At 55.4% G+C, this 17,641-nt stretch overlaps 7 protein-coding genes and 1 non-coding gene across 8 annotated transcripts; 4 read left to right on the forward strand and 4 right to left on the reverse strand.

Annotated features, from left to right (window-relative positions):
* Positions 1-44: 44 nt before the first annotated feature.
* L226DRAFT_531594 (uncharacterized protein) lies at positions 45-1,466 on the forward strand. The gene is made up of 7 exons (XM_067680107.1): positions 45-70; positions 121-331; positions 409-419; positions 484-553; positions 828-1,037; positions 1,111-1,302; positions 1,363-1,466. Exons 1-7 carry the CDS (start codon positions 57-59, stop codon positions 1,369-1,371), a joined length of 717 nt encoding a protein of 238 aa, XP_067538816.1. The 5' UTR covers positions 45-56; the 3' UTR covers positions 1,372-1,466.
* A 247-nt stretch (positions 1,467-1,713) lies between these two features.
* Positions 1,714-2,971, reverse strand: L226DRAFT_531595 (uncharacterized protein). Its single transcript, XM_067680108.1, has 2 exons — positions 2,474-2,971; positions 1,714-2,293 (listed from the first exon to the last, which is right to left on the reverse strand). The coding sequence occupies exons 1-2, from the start codon at positions 2,880-2,882 to the stop codon at positions 1,869-1,871; spliced, it is 834 nt and encodes a 277-aa protein (XP_067538817.1). The 5' UTR covers positions 2,883-2,971; the 3' UTR covers positions 1,714-1,868.
* A 254-nt stretch (positions 2,972-3,225) lies between these two features.
* On the reverse strand, positions 3,226-3,861 carry L226DRAFT_456807 (40S ribosomal protein uS13; the record flags this gene model as incomplete). The annotated part of the gene is made up of 4 exons (XM_067675323.1): positions 3,226-3,269; positions 3,322-3,575; positions 3,632-3,765; positions 3,823-3,861. 4 exons carry the CDS (start codon positions 3,859-3,861, stop codon positions 3,226-3,228), a joined length of 471 nt encoding a protein of 156 aa, XP_067538818.1.
* A 778-nt stretch (positions 3,862-4,639) lies between these two features.
* Positions 4,640-6,129, forward strand: L226DRAFT_520656 (uncharacterized protein; the record flags this gene model as incomplete). The annotated part of the gene is made up of 9 exons (XM_067678659.1): positions 4,640-4,681; positions 4,918-4,945; positions 4,971-5,078; positions 5,104-5,164; positions 5,250-5,320; positions 5,377-5,517; positions 5,612-5,657; positions 5,797-5,864; positions 6,059-6,129. The coding sequence occupies 9 exons, from the start codon at positions 4,640-4,642 to the stop codon at positions 6,127-6,129; spliced, it is 636 nt and encodes a 211-aa protein (XP_067538819.1).
* A 945-nt stretch (positions 6,130-7,074) lies between these two features.
* On the forward strand, positions 7,075-8,901 carry L226DRAFT_456600 (G-alpha-domain-containing protein; the record flags this gene model as incomplete). The annotated part of the gene is made up of 9 exons (XM_067675307.1): positions 7,075-7,169; positions 7,227-7,306; positions 7,399-7,939; positions 7,988-8,106; positions 8,161-8,220; positions 8,275-8,378; positions 8,442-8,622; positions 8,679-8,795; positions 8,852-8,901. 9 exons carry the CDS (start codon positions 7,075-7,077, stop codon positions 8,899-8,901), a joined length of 1,347 nt encoding a protein of 448 aa, XP_067538820.1.
* Positions 8,902-10,254: 1,353 nt separating this feature from the next.
* Positions 10,255-10,627, reverse strand: L226DRAFT_567920 (uncharacterized protein; the record flags this gene model as incomplete). The annotated part of the gene is made up of 4 exons (XM_067684103.1): positions 10,255-10,329; positions 10,380-10,401; positions 10,456-10,552; positions 10,612-10,627. The coding sequence occupies 4 exons, from the start codon at positions 10,625-10,627 to the stop codon at positions 10,255-10,257; spliced, it is 210 nt and encodes a 69-aa protein (XP_067538821.1).
* A 114-nt stretch (positions 10,628-10,741) lies between these two features.
* L226DRAFT_558257 (uncharacterized protein) lies at positions 10,742-16,771 on the forward strand. Its single transcript, XM_067683230.1, has 12 exons — positions 10,742-10,874; positions 10,931-11,044; positions 11,101-11,228; positions 11,282-11,501; positions 11,554-12,150; positions 12,202-12,249; positions 12,304-12,495; positions 12,554-12,607; positions 12,660-12,725; positions 12,775-12,873; positions 12,926-14,070; positions 14,122-16,771. The coding sequence occupies exons 1-12, from the start codon at positions 10,790-10,792 to the stop codon at positions 16,504-16,506; spliced, it is 5,133 nt and encodes a 1,710-aa protein (XP_067538822.1). The 5' UTR covers positions 10,742-10,789; the 3' UTR covers positions 16,507-16,771.
* Positions 16,772-17,500: 729 nt separating this feature from the next.
* L226DRAFT_t61 lies at positions 17,501-17,608 on the reverse strand. The gene has a single exon. It is a non-coding gene; the product is annotated as a tRNA-Leu (tRNA).
* Positions 17,609-17,641: the final 33 nt, after the last annotated feature.

The following is a 17,641-nucleotide window of genomic DNA, read 5'->3' on the forward strand; positions in this document are numbered from 1 at the left end:
ACTGTCACGCTTCCCTGCCTAATCGGGAACGAACTCCTTCGCCACCTGCCACCACCATGGAGTCCAAGCTGCACGTCCTCCCCTTCTGCTCATCGTCCCTCTGCTGACCTCGCGCTCCAGTAAAGCCCTCAAGGTCGTCGACCTCAAAGACATTCTCTCAAAAGCCAACGTCGCCATCACCGGCAAGGCCAACAAGCAGGACCTCATTGCCAAGATCCTTGCTTCCCCCGACGCCGTCGACGTCTACAACCAGATTCACGGTCCTACCCCCGCACAGACCTCAGAGAACCCTTCGGCTGCTACAGAGAGCTCACCAGCAACGTCCGAGCCAGTGCGTGTTCCATTGTTGCCTTTCTTCAACGTTCAACCTTTGCTCAACGCGCGCGTCGCGTCGCGTCTTCGCCACAGCCACCGAAAGCGTACGTAGAACTCTCGCTGGCGAGCCATTTGGTACGTCTTCAGCTCACTAACGCGTCTCATTAGGTCTGCCCCAACATCGAAGGCGAAGGCTGCTCCTGCGCCCGCTGCATCATCGCAAACCGCGCCTGAAGCGGTACGTTCCACTACTCCACACACTGCATGTCAGAGCACCATGCGTCAAGGACAGCTACGCGGAGTTTCCTAGAGACCACATACGTCGACACTCATTCCCGCTTGTCCATGTCGGCCACTCTAGCCTCTCGCGCATATTGTAGCCATGCCTGTCCCCAGCCATATCCAGCGTGGAAGCTCAGACAAAGGCCTTCTCACCATGCGTTGCCTTCTTATTCCGACTGCATGTGGGATAGTCACGGACGTCGAACATAACATATTGACACTGCACCTAGGCCCCAGCTCCCTCTAGTCCCAAGAAGGCTGAAGAGCCCTCGACGAACGGCGATGCGGTGAAACCACCTGAAGACGAGGAGGCCGCGAAGCGGAGAGCGCGTGCAGAGCGGTTCGGCATCCCGTTGGTAGAGCCCAAACCTACGCCACTCCCAACAAAGAAGGGCAAACCTGCGGCTAACGGCAAGAATGCGAAAGCTACCCGGCAGGATGTACATCATGCCCAGTCCTCTTGCCTACTTCAACGTTATACTAACGCAAACCCGTTCTCCGTACTGCTTGTAGGACCCGGACAAGTTGGCCGCCCGCGCAGCACGTTTTGGCACTAAACCTAAGTCTGACCCTCAAGCCCCTACCGGCAAGAATAACGGCAGGAAGCGGCAGCGGGACGCAGCCCTAGAGATACCTGCCGATGCGGAAGAGCTCGAACGCAGGAAGAAGCGTGCTGAGCGGTTCGGTACCGGTACCAAACCTGCGGTGAGCACGGTATACTCTGACCATACTGGCACGTTCAAAATCTTAACCATACTTCCACAGGCTGCTTGAGGCTTTTGTGATTATGCGTGTTACAGGACCATTTATGCTATCATTCCTTGCCCCGCTTGTAATCTACGTTCATCGTGTTCTCTATAGGATGTCCTACTACTTACTACCTTGCGCGCGGCAGAGCCCTACGGGCTATATGAGCGACAGTCTCCGTAGTGAGTTGATCTTTTCTTTCGTCGGCAGTACCGCTAGTGAGGGTCCAGGAGCTCGAGGCTGAAGGAACTCTGCAAGTGCGGACGTCGGAGATGACCTTTGCGCAAAGTACACCCATTCCGAGTCGGCGCCAGCAACATACAGTACCTCTGGTACGCTCGCTCAAATTTGTGTCCGACTGAAGTATCTGGAGGTTGCAGGCAAGGATGGTTATTAGCACGATACCATCAAGGCGCGAGTGAACTGTTTGTCCAAACGTACAACGTGACTATGTGGGGAGTATACTACGTAAGAACTTCAAAGGGGTGAGTGCACACGGTCTACGTCTGGTGGTGATTGGCTGGTCAAAGCATCTCAATGTCCATTGGCTCGTCTACAGGCTCGTCTACCGGTTCTAATACCATTGGGGTACATGGGCGCGTGTCCTCCATCGGCACCTCCTCTCCCATTGGCTGCAGTGCGTCCTCCAGGGCCCCAGGAACGGCGCTGAGTCCTTCCTTTTCTCCGCTCTCTAGTCTGCGTTCCTGCGGCGATGCCCTTCCGTCTTGCGATTCGTCCGGCACTACCAGCGGACGGTACAACACGAGCGCGGTGCTCGGGCTCGGTTCCGGGGAAAGCGGGCCGAGGGCATTTGGCTTCAGGAGCCGGTCCAGCACCGCGGAGGAAATGGAGAATGCAGGTAGGTCCTCTGCGCCGTGTGGGGGGTTCGTGGGGGTATTGTCGGGCTCGTCTTCCGCGTCATAGTCTTCGAGATCGGTGATCACTATGCCTGTATCGTCGTCGGGCACGTCAACAACAGTCGGACGGGGTGGATGACGGACATGCCGCCTCCGAGAGGTATGGGGAGGGGTGGGGGAACGACGACGGACACCGGACGTAGAAGCAGAAGGATGGATGGGGGTGGAAGAGGACGCGGAGGACGCGGAGGAATGTGAGGAAATGGACGTACGGTCTTTCTCGATCTCATACCACGACGGGACCTTCATCGGCACGTCCTGCACCTCCGCATCCTCCTCGACGGTCTCCGGTGACGTCGGCTCCTCGACGGACCCAGGGAGGACGACTGCTGTTGCCGCGCTGGCCGGTATATGCGTGACGTTGGGTCCTGGTGCGTCCCATAGTGGTGGCGGGTGTGACGCGACGGCAGGTGAATCGGGGAAGAGGATGGTTGGGCTAGCGAAAGTCGCTGATGGTGTGATGGGTCGCCCGTCCAACGTCAGCTGCGACATACCAGTCTCGAGAACGTCGCACCTGCGGCGTTTGGGACTCCGGGCAGGCGAAAGGGAGCGAGGGGGCTCGTAGAGGGTGGAGGGCGCATCCTCCTCGTCGCTGAAATCCTTGCGCTTGTGAGACGGCATTCGGAACCAAGGGTGTAGAGAGTACGGATCAGCCCAAGCAGCAGTTGAGGTCATGTTGGATGCCCTCGACGTTGTGGTCGACGTTTGAGATATACAGAGCACAAGCGCACGAACTTTCCCAGAACGTTCTAGTTCCTCATACCAGATTTGGTCTCCTTCCCACACAAATGACGAGCGTCGAGCACTCTCGATCAATCTCCAAGGGACATAGAACACAAGGACGATGAAAGACGGCATGTCATGGTGGTTGGCATTACTGCATGGAAATGATACATCACATAGTGAACATAATACCGCCGTCGAAGAGATAGTGCAACGAAAGCAATGAATCCTCCAGAAACGCTTAACCACGCTTCTTCGACACACCGACGGTCTTGCCCCGACGACCTATTTGCATGAATGAGCACAAATTCGAAGACCGCAAGTGCACTGTACATACCAGTCGTCTTGGTGTGCTGACCACGGACACGGAGGCCCCAGAAGTGCCGGAGACCACGGTGCGCACGAATCTTCTTCAGCCTCTCAAGATCGTCACGGAGCTTCGAGTCAACACCGTTGGAAAGAATCTGCAGGTTCTTGCCGTCAACGATGTCCCGCTGCCTGTTCAGGAACCATGTGGGGATCTTGAACTGCGTGGGGTTTTGGATGATGGTAACGATACGCTCGAGCTCATCCGAGTTAAGCTCGCCGGCACTGCACCGTCCGCACGATCAGGTATAAGTAGCAGATCGCACTGAATGATGACATACCGCTTGTTCAAGTCAACATCGGCCTTTTTGCAGACAAGGTTGGCGTAGCGACGGCCAACACCCTTGATCTCCGTCAGGGCGTACATGATCTTGCGCTTGCCATCAACGTTCGTGTTGAGGAGACGCAAGATGTGCTATAATTCCCAAGGTCAGGACTTCACCCTCCTGGTAATTGCACGGCGTGAACGGACCTGGAATTGCTGGTGGGCCTCAGGGACAACGAGAGACATGGTGGGCGACGGAGGTACCTGGAGGGGAACGTAAAAAGTCAGTCAAAATTGTACTCACAGAGGTTCATCCAGATGCGAGTAGTCCCATCCATCCTCGTAACTCATCCTTCTCCCAACCAATCCTTCAGCACTCAACCCTCCTTATGCCCTCTTCCGTCCCAGCAGCATCACAGAGGCAGTATGTACTCACCGATTGTCTTGACGGCCTGGGTGTTGTGTGAGGCGGCAGCGAGAGGGTTCTCCTAGCTGTGTGCTTCGAGCGCTCGGAGATGTCCGGGTGGTCATCCAAATCGAGTAAGCGTAATAGTTCGGGCGCTATGGGTCTACCTTGAGCTTGAACATCGTTCCTTCCCTCGCAACATGATTTACTTTGGTCCTTGTTCTCATCATTGTCTGTCGTCTTATTCGTCTCAAGGCTGAGCACATTGGGTATGAGAATTGCATAACTTGGTAAAGCCAAGCAGTACCTCTCTTAGAGCGGAGTTCCAGGATTCCGTACAGTACTTGAATTGATGCATAACTCATCAGCTTTTCTTGTGACGCAGTGGCATCGCTTCTAATGATGCGCCCCTTTGGGACCCAAACCACTTCATATGCATGATTTTGTATCAACAGATGCCCGACAGACATCGAAGAGCGGCCCACCAACGATGGCGCCTCCTGGATGCATATATACTCACTGCCTCAGGAAGCAGTACTCACTGCTCAGGAAGCAGGATAATCTACTTCTTCCAGCTTTCACCTGCACGAGCTCAGCTATGGTTGCTACCACCACTCTATGAGGAGGGACCGCTTCAAGTTGACTGTCGCAAAAGTTGCCGTAAGTTCTCCTCGGAAAGCTCCTGTATCGGTGACTGACCATGACCTCTTGCGCTTAGCATGGTTGATGATAATGATGTGGGGATTTGTTGTGGTTGTATGGATTCCATCCTTTCCGATGAGCAAGCCTTTTAAGCGATTAAGGTCGGCGTCGACGTTCTGCCATGGTCACGGTCAGCTCAGGCACCGTGAACGCCTAGGTGATTTGAAGTCTTACGCACCCCACGACGTATTCAGGGTAGCAACGTTGCAGGTTTGATGCATCGTAAGTTGCTCATCGCGCCTTCAAGCTACTTTACCGGATCACTTCCCTCCACTGCGCCATCAGACCCGGGAACCTACCGTGGAAGACGCCTTAACTGCCCTTCATGGCACCAAGCAGATAGACCTTTTCCAACGTGCGCGGATTGACTCACAAATTAGCGTGGAGAACCCTCGCCGAGCTAGTTCGAGAGAGCGCATTTGACCACATCGGTCTTCGGAGGTCCGCCCGGAAACCCTAGAGACATGGCCAAGCCGTTAGTGGCTTCAATATTGTTCGATACGCCACTGATCCACGAATGTCCCAGGTCCATCCCGCACGTATCAATCGACGAGATTGAAGTCAGTCGCACCGCGTACGATTATGAAGTCGAGAAAGGTGAGCCCATAGCGTCTGATCCGTTCCACATATCATCACGACATATCGTCTACTAGTTATCGCCGCAGCTACTGGGCGGTGGCCGCCTATTCGTACGTGCGCTTTGCCGAAGAACGTGATTGTTGCTCACTTCAGAATCAAGCCCCTCGGTAAAGGGCTGCTTGCCGGTACAATCACGAAGCGGGAGGACCTCGATCGTAAGTGACAGCCTATGTCCTACACTGACAGTAGCAGTCATGATACTCCAGTGACTTTCCTAGTGCACAACATCTCATCATTCGCATGACGTAGTACTTATCAGGATCGCGGAGGCTATCAAGGCCATTGCGAAGAAGGGGTACACGGCGGCTCAGCTGTGTATTGCTTGGTCGCCTCTTTGAGAGAGAAGGTCATCGGGCCTATGGTACGTCAACTGCTATCTGTATGACGGAATCGTGAGTCCCAAGGTGCTCATGCCTCCTTGTCTTCCACGCCAGAACTCGCGAGCGCTGCCTCGAGAACCTGCGGGCGCTGATGTCTGAATCACCCTCACCGCTGAAGACAAGTAAGCGGTTGAGCGCATCATCGAGGAGCATCCGGTCAAGGGACAACGCTACTTCGGTAAGCACGTAGATGCTATGCTCTGGGGCTGAACGGTATTTTTAATGCCTCGCTACTGGGTGGCTTGAATGTTGTCGCCATTCTCGAAGATGTATGTATATATGTATGTGCGAACACTCAGACGAATGCTTACCCCAGGTTGCTTCGAAGGTGTACGATGTCCGATCCTTGCGGGATATGATGCCCAGGACGCCCAGTTCGGTGGATAGAACACCGGGACCACACCAGAGAGATCTGAAGACCCGAGCAGTCGAGCAAATTCAGAGAACGGTGTCTTCTGATTGAATTCACGCGAAACAAGTTCCATCAACTACAGTGCCCGCCCGACCACTGTCATATTCCATACCGTCGGACTCTACCTATGGAGGTCAATGGAACAGAACATCGTCCAGCCAGACGCCTTGGCAGAGCTTGAAAGCTTGGTTGTCGAGAGCATTGTCAATTGCGCAGGTTCGCGCACCACATCAAGTTGAGCCACCGGCGCCGGGGCGCTTGCCGTGAGATTGACATCTCAGATTGGGTCAGCCCGGCGTTCAATCAGGAATACTTATATCTTTTTGGAGCAGCGTCCAATCATGGCCATGCGCGACCCAGGTTCATACCAAACGCTTCCTTTTAACGTTTTCTCGCGGTGAGTCAGAACCTAGCATGTACTTATCTGAAGCTTGTAGATAGCTGCGCATCAGAGAGTCCGCTCCCTCTTGCAACTAGTCCAAGCCGACGGGACCCAGGGTCACTACATAGTCGATCGACTCATGCCAGGGTCACCGAGGCCGACGACGCTCGCTCGAATGGGATGCTGCCGATCGGGTACATATGAGGTGCATCAAACGAGCCCCAGAAAGGCAAAAGGTGAATGGTAACTGCGCAACGAGGGGCAATCAGGGCTATAGACCCGGCTCGCGAAACGCGGGGTCGCGTCGCCTCGCGCGCGCGGCGCCACAAATCGACACCATCCAGCATGTTCCCGTCATTCTAAACCTTTCTCCCTGCATCCCCACCCCCTGACTGAGGCCTTCCCCGTGCTCGAATCTCCCGCCCATCCATATCTACACAATCCCCACTTGCGCCCATACCGGCGTCCTTCCCTTGCCCTTCCCCACCCCCCTTCCACGCTTGCCAGCGCAGCCCCCCCCTGACCGGACGACCCGCACATGTCGAGCAACGTCTGGCCGCCCGTACTCACGAACGAGAACGCAAACGACCGGGAGGCACGGCTCGCCGCTGAACGGGAGGCGAAGAGGATAAGGTGCGTTAGCACTGAGCTGTCAAACAGCATTCTACGTCAACCTGACGACCCGACCAGCGATGAGATCGACCGCGCGCTCGAGCAGGAGCGGCAGGAGTTGCGGAAACGTCGGCCACAGACAAAGATTCTCTTGCTAGGTACGCGGACGTCATCCTTGTCCATTCCTTGCACGGCGCTAGCAGCGAATATGTCTGACGCGCCGGTACGTCTTGTTTGTTGCCATCGACAGGCCAAGCCGAGTCTGGCAAGTCCACAATGATCAAACACTTCCAGCTCTTCTTCTGCCCATCTCAGTTCGCGGCGGAGACAGAAGCATGGCGGACCGTCATCCATCTTAACCTCGCGCGTTTCGTCAACCATGTTCTACAAGTGCTCTCGACGGCAGGTTCCGCGAGTGGGAAGAGTGACCCCAACGTTCGCATGCTCCAGATGCGCCTGTCGCCGCTCAAGCAGGTTGAGTTGATCCTCAGTCGTGCCATCAATGAGGAGAGCCCTTCGCAATTGTCGTCACCCACGGAGGAGACCTCGAAGCCAACTTGGCGCCCACGTGCTGCACCCGAGGTATCTATCCGTGGTGGGAGCGGATGGAAAACGCTCATGAGGCGGCGGAAGGGGTCTACGGCGGCTAAATCACCCTCTATCCCGGACGAAGTGGAAGATGCACGTCAGATACTGGATGCGTGCAAGGACGACGTTGTTGCTCTGTGGCAGAGTTCCATCCTTCGTACGCTCGAGGAGGAAGGCATGGATTTGCACCACCACGCCCGCTAGTGCGTCGTATCTTCTACTGCTTGGAAATCCCGCTGACGTTCCAGCAGCTTCCTCGACAACGCCGCTCGTGTCGCGAACTTGTCGTACACCCCGACAACCGACGACATCCTCCGTGCACGTTTGCGTACTCTCGGAGTCGAGGAGTATCGCATGACCATGGAAACAGGTATGCTTCTATATCGACCACAAGCGCCTGTGCGACTGACCTACCAATCTATAGCCGCGGAGAAAGGCTCTGACTGGGTTTTCTATGACGTTGGCGGTTCCCGTAACCAGCGCGGTAGGTCGGAGAATATGTCATTGTTCTGCAGGACACTGATGAGGGTTCGTCCAGCTGCGTGGGCATCATACTTCGACGACGTGAACGCGGTGATCTTCCTTTGCCCCATGAGCGGCTTTAATCAGAGGCTTTCGGAAGATGGCTCTGTGAACCGACTGGTACGTACACAACTGTGGCTTAAGCAGGGCACAGAAGATTTGACGCACTAGAACTGGTGATAGTTCGACTCGATGGAACTATGGGAGACCGTGTGCAAGAGCAAGCTGCTCGCGAACGCGATGTTCATCCTCCTGCTGAACAAGGCGGACATCCTGTACGCCAAGCTCAAGGCCGGGATCAAGTTTGAAGACTACGTTGCGAGCTACCACGGTCGCCCCAACAAGGCGGAATACGTCGCTGATTGTGAGTCGTACCTAAGAGCTCAACGGTGTCGAGCTCAACGCTGACGATGAATCAAGACCTCCGGGAACAGATGATCCTGACGCATCGCATGTGCTCGCCGAAAAGGCGACAGCTCCATGCACACGTCACTTGTGCAATTGACACGACGGTCATGGGCGCTGTGTTGAACAGCAGTACGTCTGGTCCTCATTATGCCGAATTATCGCACCGACGCTGACAGCATGTGCAGTCCGAGACTGCATTCTCGTGATCATCCTCCAACAGACGACACTCTTGTGATCCTCACGTCCGGGCCACGCCTCACGATGCACGGTTTGTACATACTTGATGGTTCCGACCTACGAAGATGGACACTCGACGCCGATCCTCACGTTCTCTCCTCAGCCTCTTACTCTAACGCACCCATCGCTCCTTATAACTCATGAATCTCTTGTCTTATTGCTCTACTTATATAGGCTACCCTGCTCGACCCGTGCTGCTTGCTTGCTTGGCGAATGTTTTGCTGTACAATAGTCGCACCATCGTTTTGCTTACTCCGGATAGAGCACAGGCTAGAAAAGTATTGTGCCTGTTCATCTAGGCCCGTTTACTGTACCATACCATTTACTACACTTTCCGACACGGCATTAGACATGTCAATGATACCTCGTTGTCAAGCTTTGACACAGCCCGCAGCCTGAGCGTGTCCAACTTTGTCTTCTTTGTCGCCCTCGACGGCCTAGCCCTAGGTACGCATGACGCACGCTGGTCTGAGTACGCGGTGAAGAGGGTGTGGGTTGATGACAGACAAAAGACCCACCTACTGACAGGCACAACTGGATTACTGTAAATGCTTCAAAGCGCAACTCAAGCTCTGAAAATTGGCATACACACATGAGAGACCTGCGCTGCCTCCGACGGTTGAGGCCATGGCGAGTGGGGTCATGGCTCTCCATAACGTGCCGTAAATCTACAGAGGAACGAATGCAACGTTCACCACTGCTACAGAAGCTTTCCGGTATTTGGTATCTGATAAGATGAGCCTACGGCGATCCACATGAGCGCTAACGTACCGGAAACTCACGGGCCACGGCCGAACAGCACGATTGTGCACCCCCGGCACCAATGACCGGGAAATCCAGCAGAGTCGAGCCTTGGGCCAGGCAAAGAAGATGGTGAAACAACGGAGTCAGGCTGGGACGAAAGCGGGTATACACCTACTCGCGTCAAGGTCACTGCTTCTCTCGCGCGGACATCGGTGTCACGTCCATGAACAGCGACACCAAGACTCATCGACAGTCTTGAACACGTCTGCGCAGTGCTTGGCGCAGGACCCAGGAGATACCTCACCACTTTTTGCGGACCGGTGCAGTGGATAGAAGCCAAGGAGTCAGACCCTCATATCCTCCTGTTTACTTGCCCTCCGGAATGCGTACGCTGTCTGACTGGTTCGTGTGTCACTTTCATTTGTGCCCGAGTGCGCCAAGTGAGAGAAGACCTTTCTGATACGCGAAGGTGGGGGAAGCCAGACATGCAAGTAGTACATACCTCTTAGACGTTCCACACACCGAGCGATCCAACGTATTGGAGAGCGGCTGTTCACACCACACATTACTAGGAAGATGGACAACAGGATGTATTGTGCGCTTCAGTTCAATGATGGTCGGATTGACCCGCCTCGTGTCCATGGTGATCATGCTCATGCCCCTCCCATGGGTGGTGGAGACCCTAGACACGCCGTCAGTGATCACGCAACGCGATGCACCCTTCGAACTTACCAGAAGTTTAGCGCCATCCTTCCTGCAGCATATCATGAACAATCATGCAAGTAGTGAAACAACGAAAGAGACGTACCTCGCACGATAGAAGATGAAGAACCACATCGTCGCGCCCAACGTCGTGGCAAGGAACCTGTGCGTGAAACCAGGCAGATGCGGGTGGAACCCAGAACCTTTCGTTTGGATTACACAAGTCAGAATTTTGTTGTAGTCGCTGCGACAGAGTGCATACCGTGTTGGCCGGCCATGGTGGTGGGAGGTAGGAGAGGATGTGGAACCGCTGACGCCTCGGACGGCGCTGCCGGAGGGTCTGGGCGCCTGTTTGCGCTTTGGCACGAAGTCTTCGCTTTTGCTCTGAGTCTTGGACCACTGCGCGTCGCGTCGTGTCATCCCTGGGTCTTCTGCCACTCATGGACGGCAAGCGTAAACGAGACGATGAAGGGACCGTAGTCACGTTCTACGCCCCGAACAGGACGTTTGCGCGGGTATACAAGGGTGCGCGAACAGCTTCCCGTCATGCTCTTGTTACTTATGAAGCACGGCTGTTGCAGGCCAATCACTGCGCGAGACTCAGGACATTGTACGGAAGAAGCTGGGGCTTTCAGATGACGCGCCTATACGTTTTGCTAGGCTGCATGAGGGGAAGGTCATCGAGCTGGACGATGGTGCGCTCGATATACTCCTCTTCCCTGACTATTTACCTCACGGCCTTGGTGAACAGACGATGACTTCGAAGCCTTCCGTCACCTTGCGCGATATGCAACGTCTCTAGACGTGTCTGTTTTCGTTGGTCAAGATGGTCCGCCCATATTCACAGGGCAGAGCTCGCGAGAGGCTTCCGTCATCTCTGTATGTCGAATGTTTTGTTATACTCAAGACAGCTGAGCATTGATCCCTTGCAGAAACCCAGCAGAAAGCGGATGAAAAAGCTCCACCAACCCATTATGTCGTCTGTCATCGCTCCCGACCCTGTATCTGTTTCCAGGTCGTCCACTGCAGAACGTTCGTCTCGCCTATCAGCTGCAGCATCTACTGTAGATGCGAATGGAGTACCAAAGGAGAAACGGCGTCGCAATGTGAATGTCTCAGTTGACAGTTCTCCGTTGCTAGAGCCTAGCTCAGGTCAGTTATATTCGGACGCCCCCTCATCTTCATGTTCAGAACTTCCATCCAGACATGCATGCCGCCCATCCGAAAGAGCCCGTTCGTGGCGAGGCCGCGCACTTTCAGCACCATTCGTCTCACCCGGGGCCCGCCTCGTCTTCTCTTACTCAGATTTCATCTTCGACCCACAATGTAGCACCCTCTTCGTCGGATGCCGTGGATGCCCCTCGGGGTTCCAAGCGGAAGCGTCGCGACTCTCCCGAAACTAGCCATTCAATTCCCGTTGTCCCTCCGTCATCGTCTCCTCCTCGTTTGCCTTCCAAGAAGAAGCGTAAGAACGGCAGGGTTGTTGAAGATACGACTACCTCGGTAGAGGAGGCCACCTCTGGTCGCACTGCGAAGTCTGACAAGAAAGGCAGGAGCAAGGGGCGCAACATAACTGAGACGGCTGAGCCTTTGAAGGAAGCTCGCGCCACTGCGTCCCGGGAAGATGTGCCTGCTGGAAAGGTTTCTGACGGCAAGAAGTCTGCCAAGAAAGCGAAGGACGCCCGAGAGAAGGATGCAAGGGGTCAATCTACACCGGAGACCGAATCGACTTTCGCGAAACAGTCTCAGAAGCGCAAGCACAAGGATGTTCCCATTGGAGAACCTGTCGACGCTGCTCCAGGTAGTTGTTGTTGAGACTGTCACGCACGCAGAGTCGCTGACAGTGACTCAGCGATTCAGCCTGAATCTGTTCAAGATTCGACTTCGCACACAGAACCAGGTCGGTTTCGCTGTATCCCATGTTCTAGTGTATGACTTATACTTTAGGTTTTAGGGTCCAAGGACAAGCCGAAGTCGAAGATCCCACGGGATGGCGACGAGGGCCCACCGGATGCCATTGCGCCATCCATGACAGTCTCTTCCTCCATCCAAGCTATGCCTGCGGAGGATGAGACAGGGAAACGGTCGATGTCGAAAGTCCTTCAGAATGTCTCATTCTCAACTATGGACACGGCTGAGCATCAGGGTATGCAAATATCTTCTTGTTCCTCCCATTCGTGAAATCACAGGAGATTTCGCTCTAGCACCTGCCTTCAACCATTGTGCCTCAGTTGAACCGACACATTCAAGCGTATATGGTAGGCATCTAGAGTCGAGCATACTCTGCGTACACTGACGTTGAGTTGTCAGGCAAGCAATCGAAGCGGAGACAGACGATCCAGATCGTTGATGTGGCTAGCGACTCATCACCCATCGGTAAGCTTCTCTATTTTCTGAAGCCGTCAATTATCCTAATGAGTCCCAGGTGAAATCACATCGGCTCATGAGGAGGTCGAGTCGGAAGTTGCGTCTTCGAAGAAAGCCAAGCAGGACCGCAAGAAGAGTTTGCCTGCATCGTCCGGAGGTAGATAAGACTCAAATGCTGGAGAGCAATATGACTGACATAACCCCTGCAGATTCTCCGGGTCCATCTCCCGCTGCCATGGCCGCGGTACAGGCGGCATACGAGGCTTTGATGGCACGTGGAACTCCTGCGAGCACCGCTGAGCCTACTCCTCCCGCACCTCTCTTGCTTACTCCGCCTGTTCCCGCTCGCAAGCGCAATACCGGCAAGTCCAAGCTGAGCAAGGTTTGGGGTCCGGATGATCTGGCCGATGGCTCGCAATCCTCCGCCTCAGTGTCTGTCCCCGCAGCTACTCAGAATGCTCCAGCGATGGGCGAGCCTATCGCTGTGGTTGATACCGTAGCTCCGCCAAAGGGGCGAACATCGAACGCGAAGAAAGCTCGTTCGTCAAGCGCACCTACATGTCCAATATGCGAGCAGGCTGCGGTGCACCCACGTTCGGAATGTCCCGTTGTGACAGCGGGGGCGTTGTCTTTACGCAAACGCTTCACACAGCTCAAGAAGGATGGGGCCGGCGATGAGCTCATCAAAGAAGTCGCGATCCTTGTCAAGGAAGTGCAAAGGCGAAGACGTACCACCGCTACCGCATTATCTGTGCCTCCAGTGCCAATCATTCCCGCTCCTGCCCCATCTGGGGATGTGCCGCCGTCCTCCCCGGAGCTTCCCTTGCCGTCTCTGTCAACGGCGCCCTCCAGGAGACCCTCTCTCCCTAATCGCTCCCTTCCTAGTCCACGCCTTCCAGCGGGGTCCGAGATCTCGGAGGTGGCTGTAGAAAGCAAAGACGAAGGCAGCAGCAACGAGAGTTCTTCCAGTGACGACGAGGACAATGCTTCTGCACCTGCTCACTCGGTCAGTGCCAGTGCTATCATACCTGACCCAACCAATCTCGAGGCTTTGCTCTGGCGCCCGGTCAAACCTCGAACCAGTGTCCTTGCTCAGATCCCTTCCGAGTCTGAGTCCGACAACGAAAGCGCGGAGTCAAACGACGAGGCCGACAAGGACGTGGACGTGGACTTGGAGGAAGAGGAGAAGAACGACCGGGCGTTCCGCCGCATGTCCCGCAGATTCGAACGCGCAGTATCTTCGTCGGACGACGAGCGAGAGCCTGAACCGGAGCCTGCCGACCCCGACATGGATGTGGACGACGTCATCATTCCGCCCACGACTATGGATCCCGATCCAAATGACAGCGTCGAGGTACGTGCTTTGCTCCAAACTCGCCGACGAAGGAGCTCATTGCGGATGTAGGACGCTCGTCAGGTCGAGGCGGATGTCCTCGCTCGCGAGGACTCTGCACTCCTCCGAGGCGCAGCTGAGTCGGACAAAGAGGAGGGCGACGAGGAGAAGGATGAGGTATTTGCAGAGGAGATGAGAGAGATGCTCGATGATCCCGACGCGGCTGAGTCGGACAAAGAGGAGAGCGACGAGGAGAAGGACGAGGAAAAGGACGAGGAGATGAGAGAGATGCTCGATGATCCCGACGCGGCTGATGAAGAGTCCGACGAAGAGGAAGCGGTCCCGACCAAGCCAGCTTCCGAGCAGGAGGGAAGCCCAGCTAGTGAGTCCGGCAAGTCTCGTGCAGGGTCTGGTCCGGACGCATCGTTTACCGGCTACGATGCTTCGGATCGCGTCGAGCACGCTGCTGAGGTTAATCCTCTTGTCTCGCAGGAGGCTTTGGACGGCATCGCCCAGGACGCGGACGTGGAGCAGGGAAAGTCCAATGACGACGCTGCATCAGTGGAGGATGAACGGTACGCCGAATCCTCCATGCAGGTTGATGGCTCCTCTAAGGCTTCCACGGAGGCCATCGCGAACTCTGCGGCCGGGAACACCGAGGAGCATGGGCACCGCGAGCTCCCCCCCGAGGCCGCCGGGCATGTGCCGACGTCACTTGCACATGCACCCTCGCCGCAAGTCGAGGAAGACGAAGATGATGCAACTGCTGTGCAAGTTGACGTCGTGGAGCCGTACTCTGAGGACCCAAATGACCCCATCGATTCCTTCAGTTCCGTCGGAGACCGAGAACGCCAGGATCTAGACCCAGAGGATCCCATAGAGGATCCTGATGCTTCGCAACCCTCAGCTGAGGCTCAAATGCAGACCCCACCTCCAGCAACTCCGCGCACCCCGGGGACCGTGTCTCGTATGAAGGACCGGTACGGACGTCTCCCACAAGCCCGAGTTAAGGACAGCGCCCCTCCCTTGTCTCGGCAGCTCCTTGGAGAGCTCGTTCTTTCGGAGGCAGAGCTGACCCTACCCGCTGACGCGCACCCTGTTCAGTCAGAACACGGTCCGGTGCCGGAACTCCTTGAGGAGATATCCGAGGAGGCGCATGAGCAGGAACGCGGGTTGGATGAAGAGGTTCTAGAGCTCGAACGGGAGAAGACTCAGGACTCCAGAGAATCCTCGGAACTTCAGCAAGATGTGGAGGAGGTACCCCGCCGCACGACTCGTTTAACACGACGCACATCTAACATGCCTCCACCCTCATCCCTCCCGGAACCTACGTCCACACCCGCACCGGCTCCCCCGCAGCGCGGGAGAAAAAGGCTGACTGAGGAGGAGAAGGCGCAACGAGAAGCGGAGAAGCTAGAGAAAAAAGCAGAGCGCGAGCGCAAGGCGGCAGAGAAGAAGGCGGAGCGGGAGGCGAAGGCGGCGGCGAAGCGCGCGGAGACGGAAGCTAGGAAGGCCGCCAAGCTTGCGGAGAAGGAGGCGAAGGATGCAGCGCAGCGTGCGTTACAGGATGAGATTGCAAAACGTGGAGCCCGTGCCGCGAGAGGACGAGGGAGGGGAAGAGGCGTGAGGCCCATGTCGACCCGTTCCCAGCATTCTGTTGCATCTGTTGACGAACCGGAGGAAGAGAGGGACGTCGAACAACCGGAAGCGCAAGTAGGAAAGCTTCAGGTGTCCGAGACACCAGCTGTTGGGAAGATCTCATGGGCTACGTTGTCACAGTCAGGCCTCAGGACGCAGACCGAGTCTGTGGGCGATGTTGACTCCTCCATGACGGACGAACTCCAGCCGAGCAGCCCCGAGCTTGCACCGGAGGGGAGAGCTACCCGCGGTCGGAAGAAGACTTCCAGCAAGGAGGACAAGGCCGTCGAAGAGCCCACAGACGAACCTGTAGACAGGATGCTCGATGCTGTTACGCCGAAGCCAAAGGGTATCAAGGAGCCGCTCTTCATCCCATCCAGCAGCCAGGTCCCGACACGCTTCGGCATGCCCGATGCGGAGAGTACCCCATTCCCTGACGACCACCTACACGGAAGCGACAGCGAGGCTGAGGAGCAGGACAAAACTTTCAAGGGGCCGCCACGGTCACGACCTAGCTGGTTCTCACAGGCTATGTACCCCACTCTTACGGATCTCGCCAGCCAGCAGCTGTTTCCGGCCACGCAAATCCCCTCGCCCGCGCTTTTTTCACAATCAAGCAGCAAGAAAGTCGTTTCTGCGCCATACGATAAGGGAGGAGAGGATGGGGAGGGAGACGAGACGAGTGACGACGACGACGACGTCTCGTCAGACTCGGATGGCGAGAAGAGTCGAAGCAAATCCCACATCCCACATAACAGACGCGCCGGTGCGAGCGTGCAGAAAAAGAAGAAACCCGGACTTCTGTCGGCGTATAAGTAGTAGATCATTCTTTCTTGACCTGGTCTTGACACATCGCACTCGAACCTCTGCATCTTGCATCCCCCATACCATCATCTTGCATACTTACGTCTTCACCGCATATTGGTACGCAGCTATAGCTACATACTTTATACCTCGGGACTAATACTTAATTGAAAAGAGCCTAGCCTCCCCACTGCTTGCACGACATGTGGCTTGTATATGATCGCGAGCACTGTTGTCGTGAGCTTCGAGCCACAATATTCACCTGTTTGAACATCGCGCCATCCCAAATTCCATGTACGTATGAGTACACTTCGACTCTGATGGCGAGGATATCGCTGGGTCCAACCGAAACGTGTTGGCGCTTAGAGGATCCCACATTGAGTAAGGTAGGCCCAATGCAGATTCGACTATTATCACGTGATTATCACGTGAGTGCTATGGCCTCCTCCAGCACTCTGTTGGACACGAAGAAAAGATGATATTTTCAAGAATCACTGAAGGGGTTCTTGTGCAAAGTTTCAAAACTACCGGTGGATCAGAGAGGAGGGGGAGAGCCAAACTGTTGGGCGTCACAATCACGTGATAATAGTCGGATCTGCATTGGGCCTACCTTAGCATTGAGTGGGGCTCGAGGATGTCACCTCCTCTCCTCTAGTCTCCGTTGCAGACCTTGATGGAAAGGTGATAGTCGATCCTGATCAAGTGACAGTTGGCTCAAGACACGCGATTTAGGAGGTCATACTAATAGTACTACTTAGCCTTGAGCTATGCACTGCACGGAAAGACTTTGGGAGGGATACAAACACGAGTTTGAATGTATTTTAGGAGCACAGATGGGCATATGGTTGGCGGAAGAGCTGCCTTTTCGATAGAGACGAGAGCAATCCACGATAGGTGTCTCGGACGCGTTATTTGGCAGTGTTGACGCGTAGACACGACGCCTTGCCGCGCCTCGCCTCCCTCCCCGTCTGGATTCACAAAAAGCCTTTGAGAAAACTGGAAAAAACAATGACAAGAGGGGGATTTGAACCCCCGCCTGGATACCCAGATGAGAAACCTGCTAAGCAGGCAAGCTTTCGCTTGAGTCACACGCCTTGGACCGCTCGGCCATCTTGCCTTGATGTGTGATAGGCGGATGATAACATGAGCA

The sequence above is a fragment of the Lentinus tigrinus genome (assembly GCF_003813185.1).
Source record: "Lentinus tigrinus ALCF2SS1-7 unplaced genomic scaffold L226scaffold_5, whole genome shotgun sequence".
Taxonomy (NCBI): Eukaryota; Fungi; Basidiomycota; class Agaricomycetes; order Polyporales; family Polyporaceae; genus Lentinus; species Lentinus tigrinus.

Excerpts from the sequence above, each read along its gene's own strand:
- L226DRAFT_531595 (XM_067680108.1), bottom strand. The coding sequence starts at position 2,882 with ATGCCGTCTCACAAGCGCAAGGATTTCAGCGACGAGGAGGATGCGCCC. Across the intron at positions 2,294-2,473 it reads GTATGAGATCGAGAAAGACC|GCATAGTGATCACCGATCTC; the intron begins GTACGTCCATTT and ends ACGACGATACAG.
- L226DRAFT_558257 (XM_067683230.1), top strand. The coding sequence starts at position 10,790 with ATGGACGGCAAGCGTAAACGAGACGATGAAGGGACCGTAGTCACGTTC. Across the intron at positions 11,229-11,281 it reads GAGAGGCTTCCGTCATCTCT|AAACCCAGCAGAAAGCGGAT; the intron begins GTATGTCGAATG and ends GATCCCTTGCAG. Across the intron at positions 12,151-12,201 it reads ACCTGTCGACGCTGCTCCAG|CGATTCAGCCTGAATCTGTT; the intron begins GTAGTTGTTGTT and ends ACAGTGACTCAG.
- L226DRAFT_531594 (XM_067680107.1), top strand. Across the intron at positions 554-827 it reads CGCAAACCGCGCCTGAAGCG|GCCCCAGCTCCCTCTAGTCC; the intron begins GTACGTTCCACT and ends CACTGCACCTAG. Across the intron at positions 1,038-1,110 it reads CGAAAGCTACCCGGCAGGAT|GACCCGGACAAGTTGGCCGC; the intron begins GTACATCATGCC and ends TACTGCTTGTAG.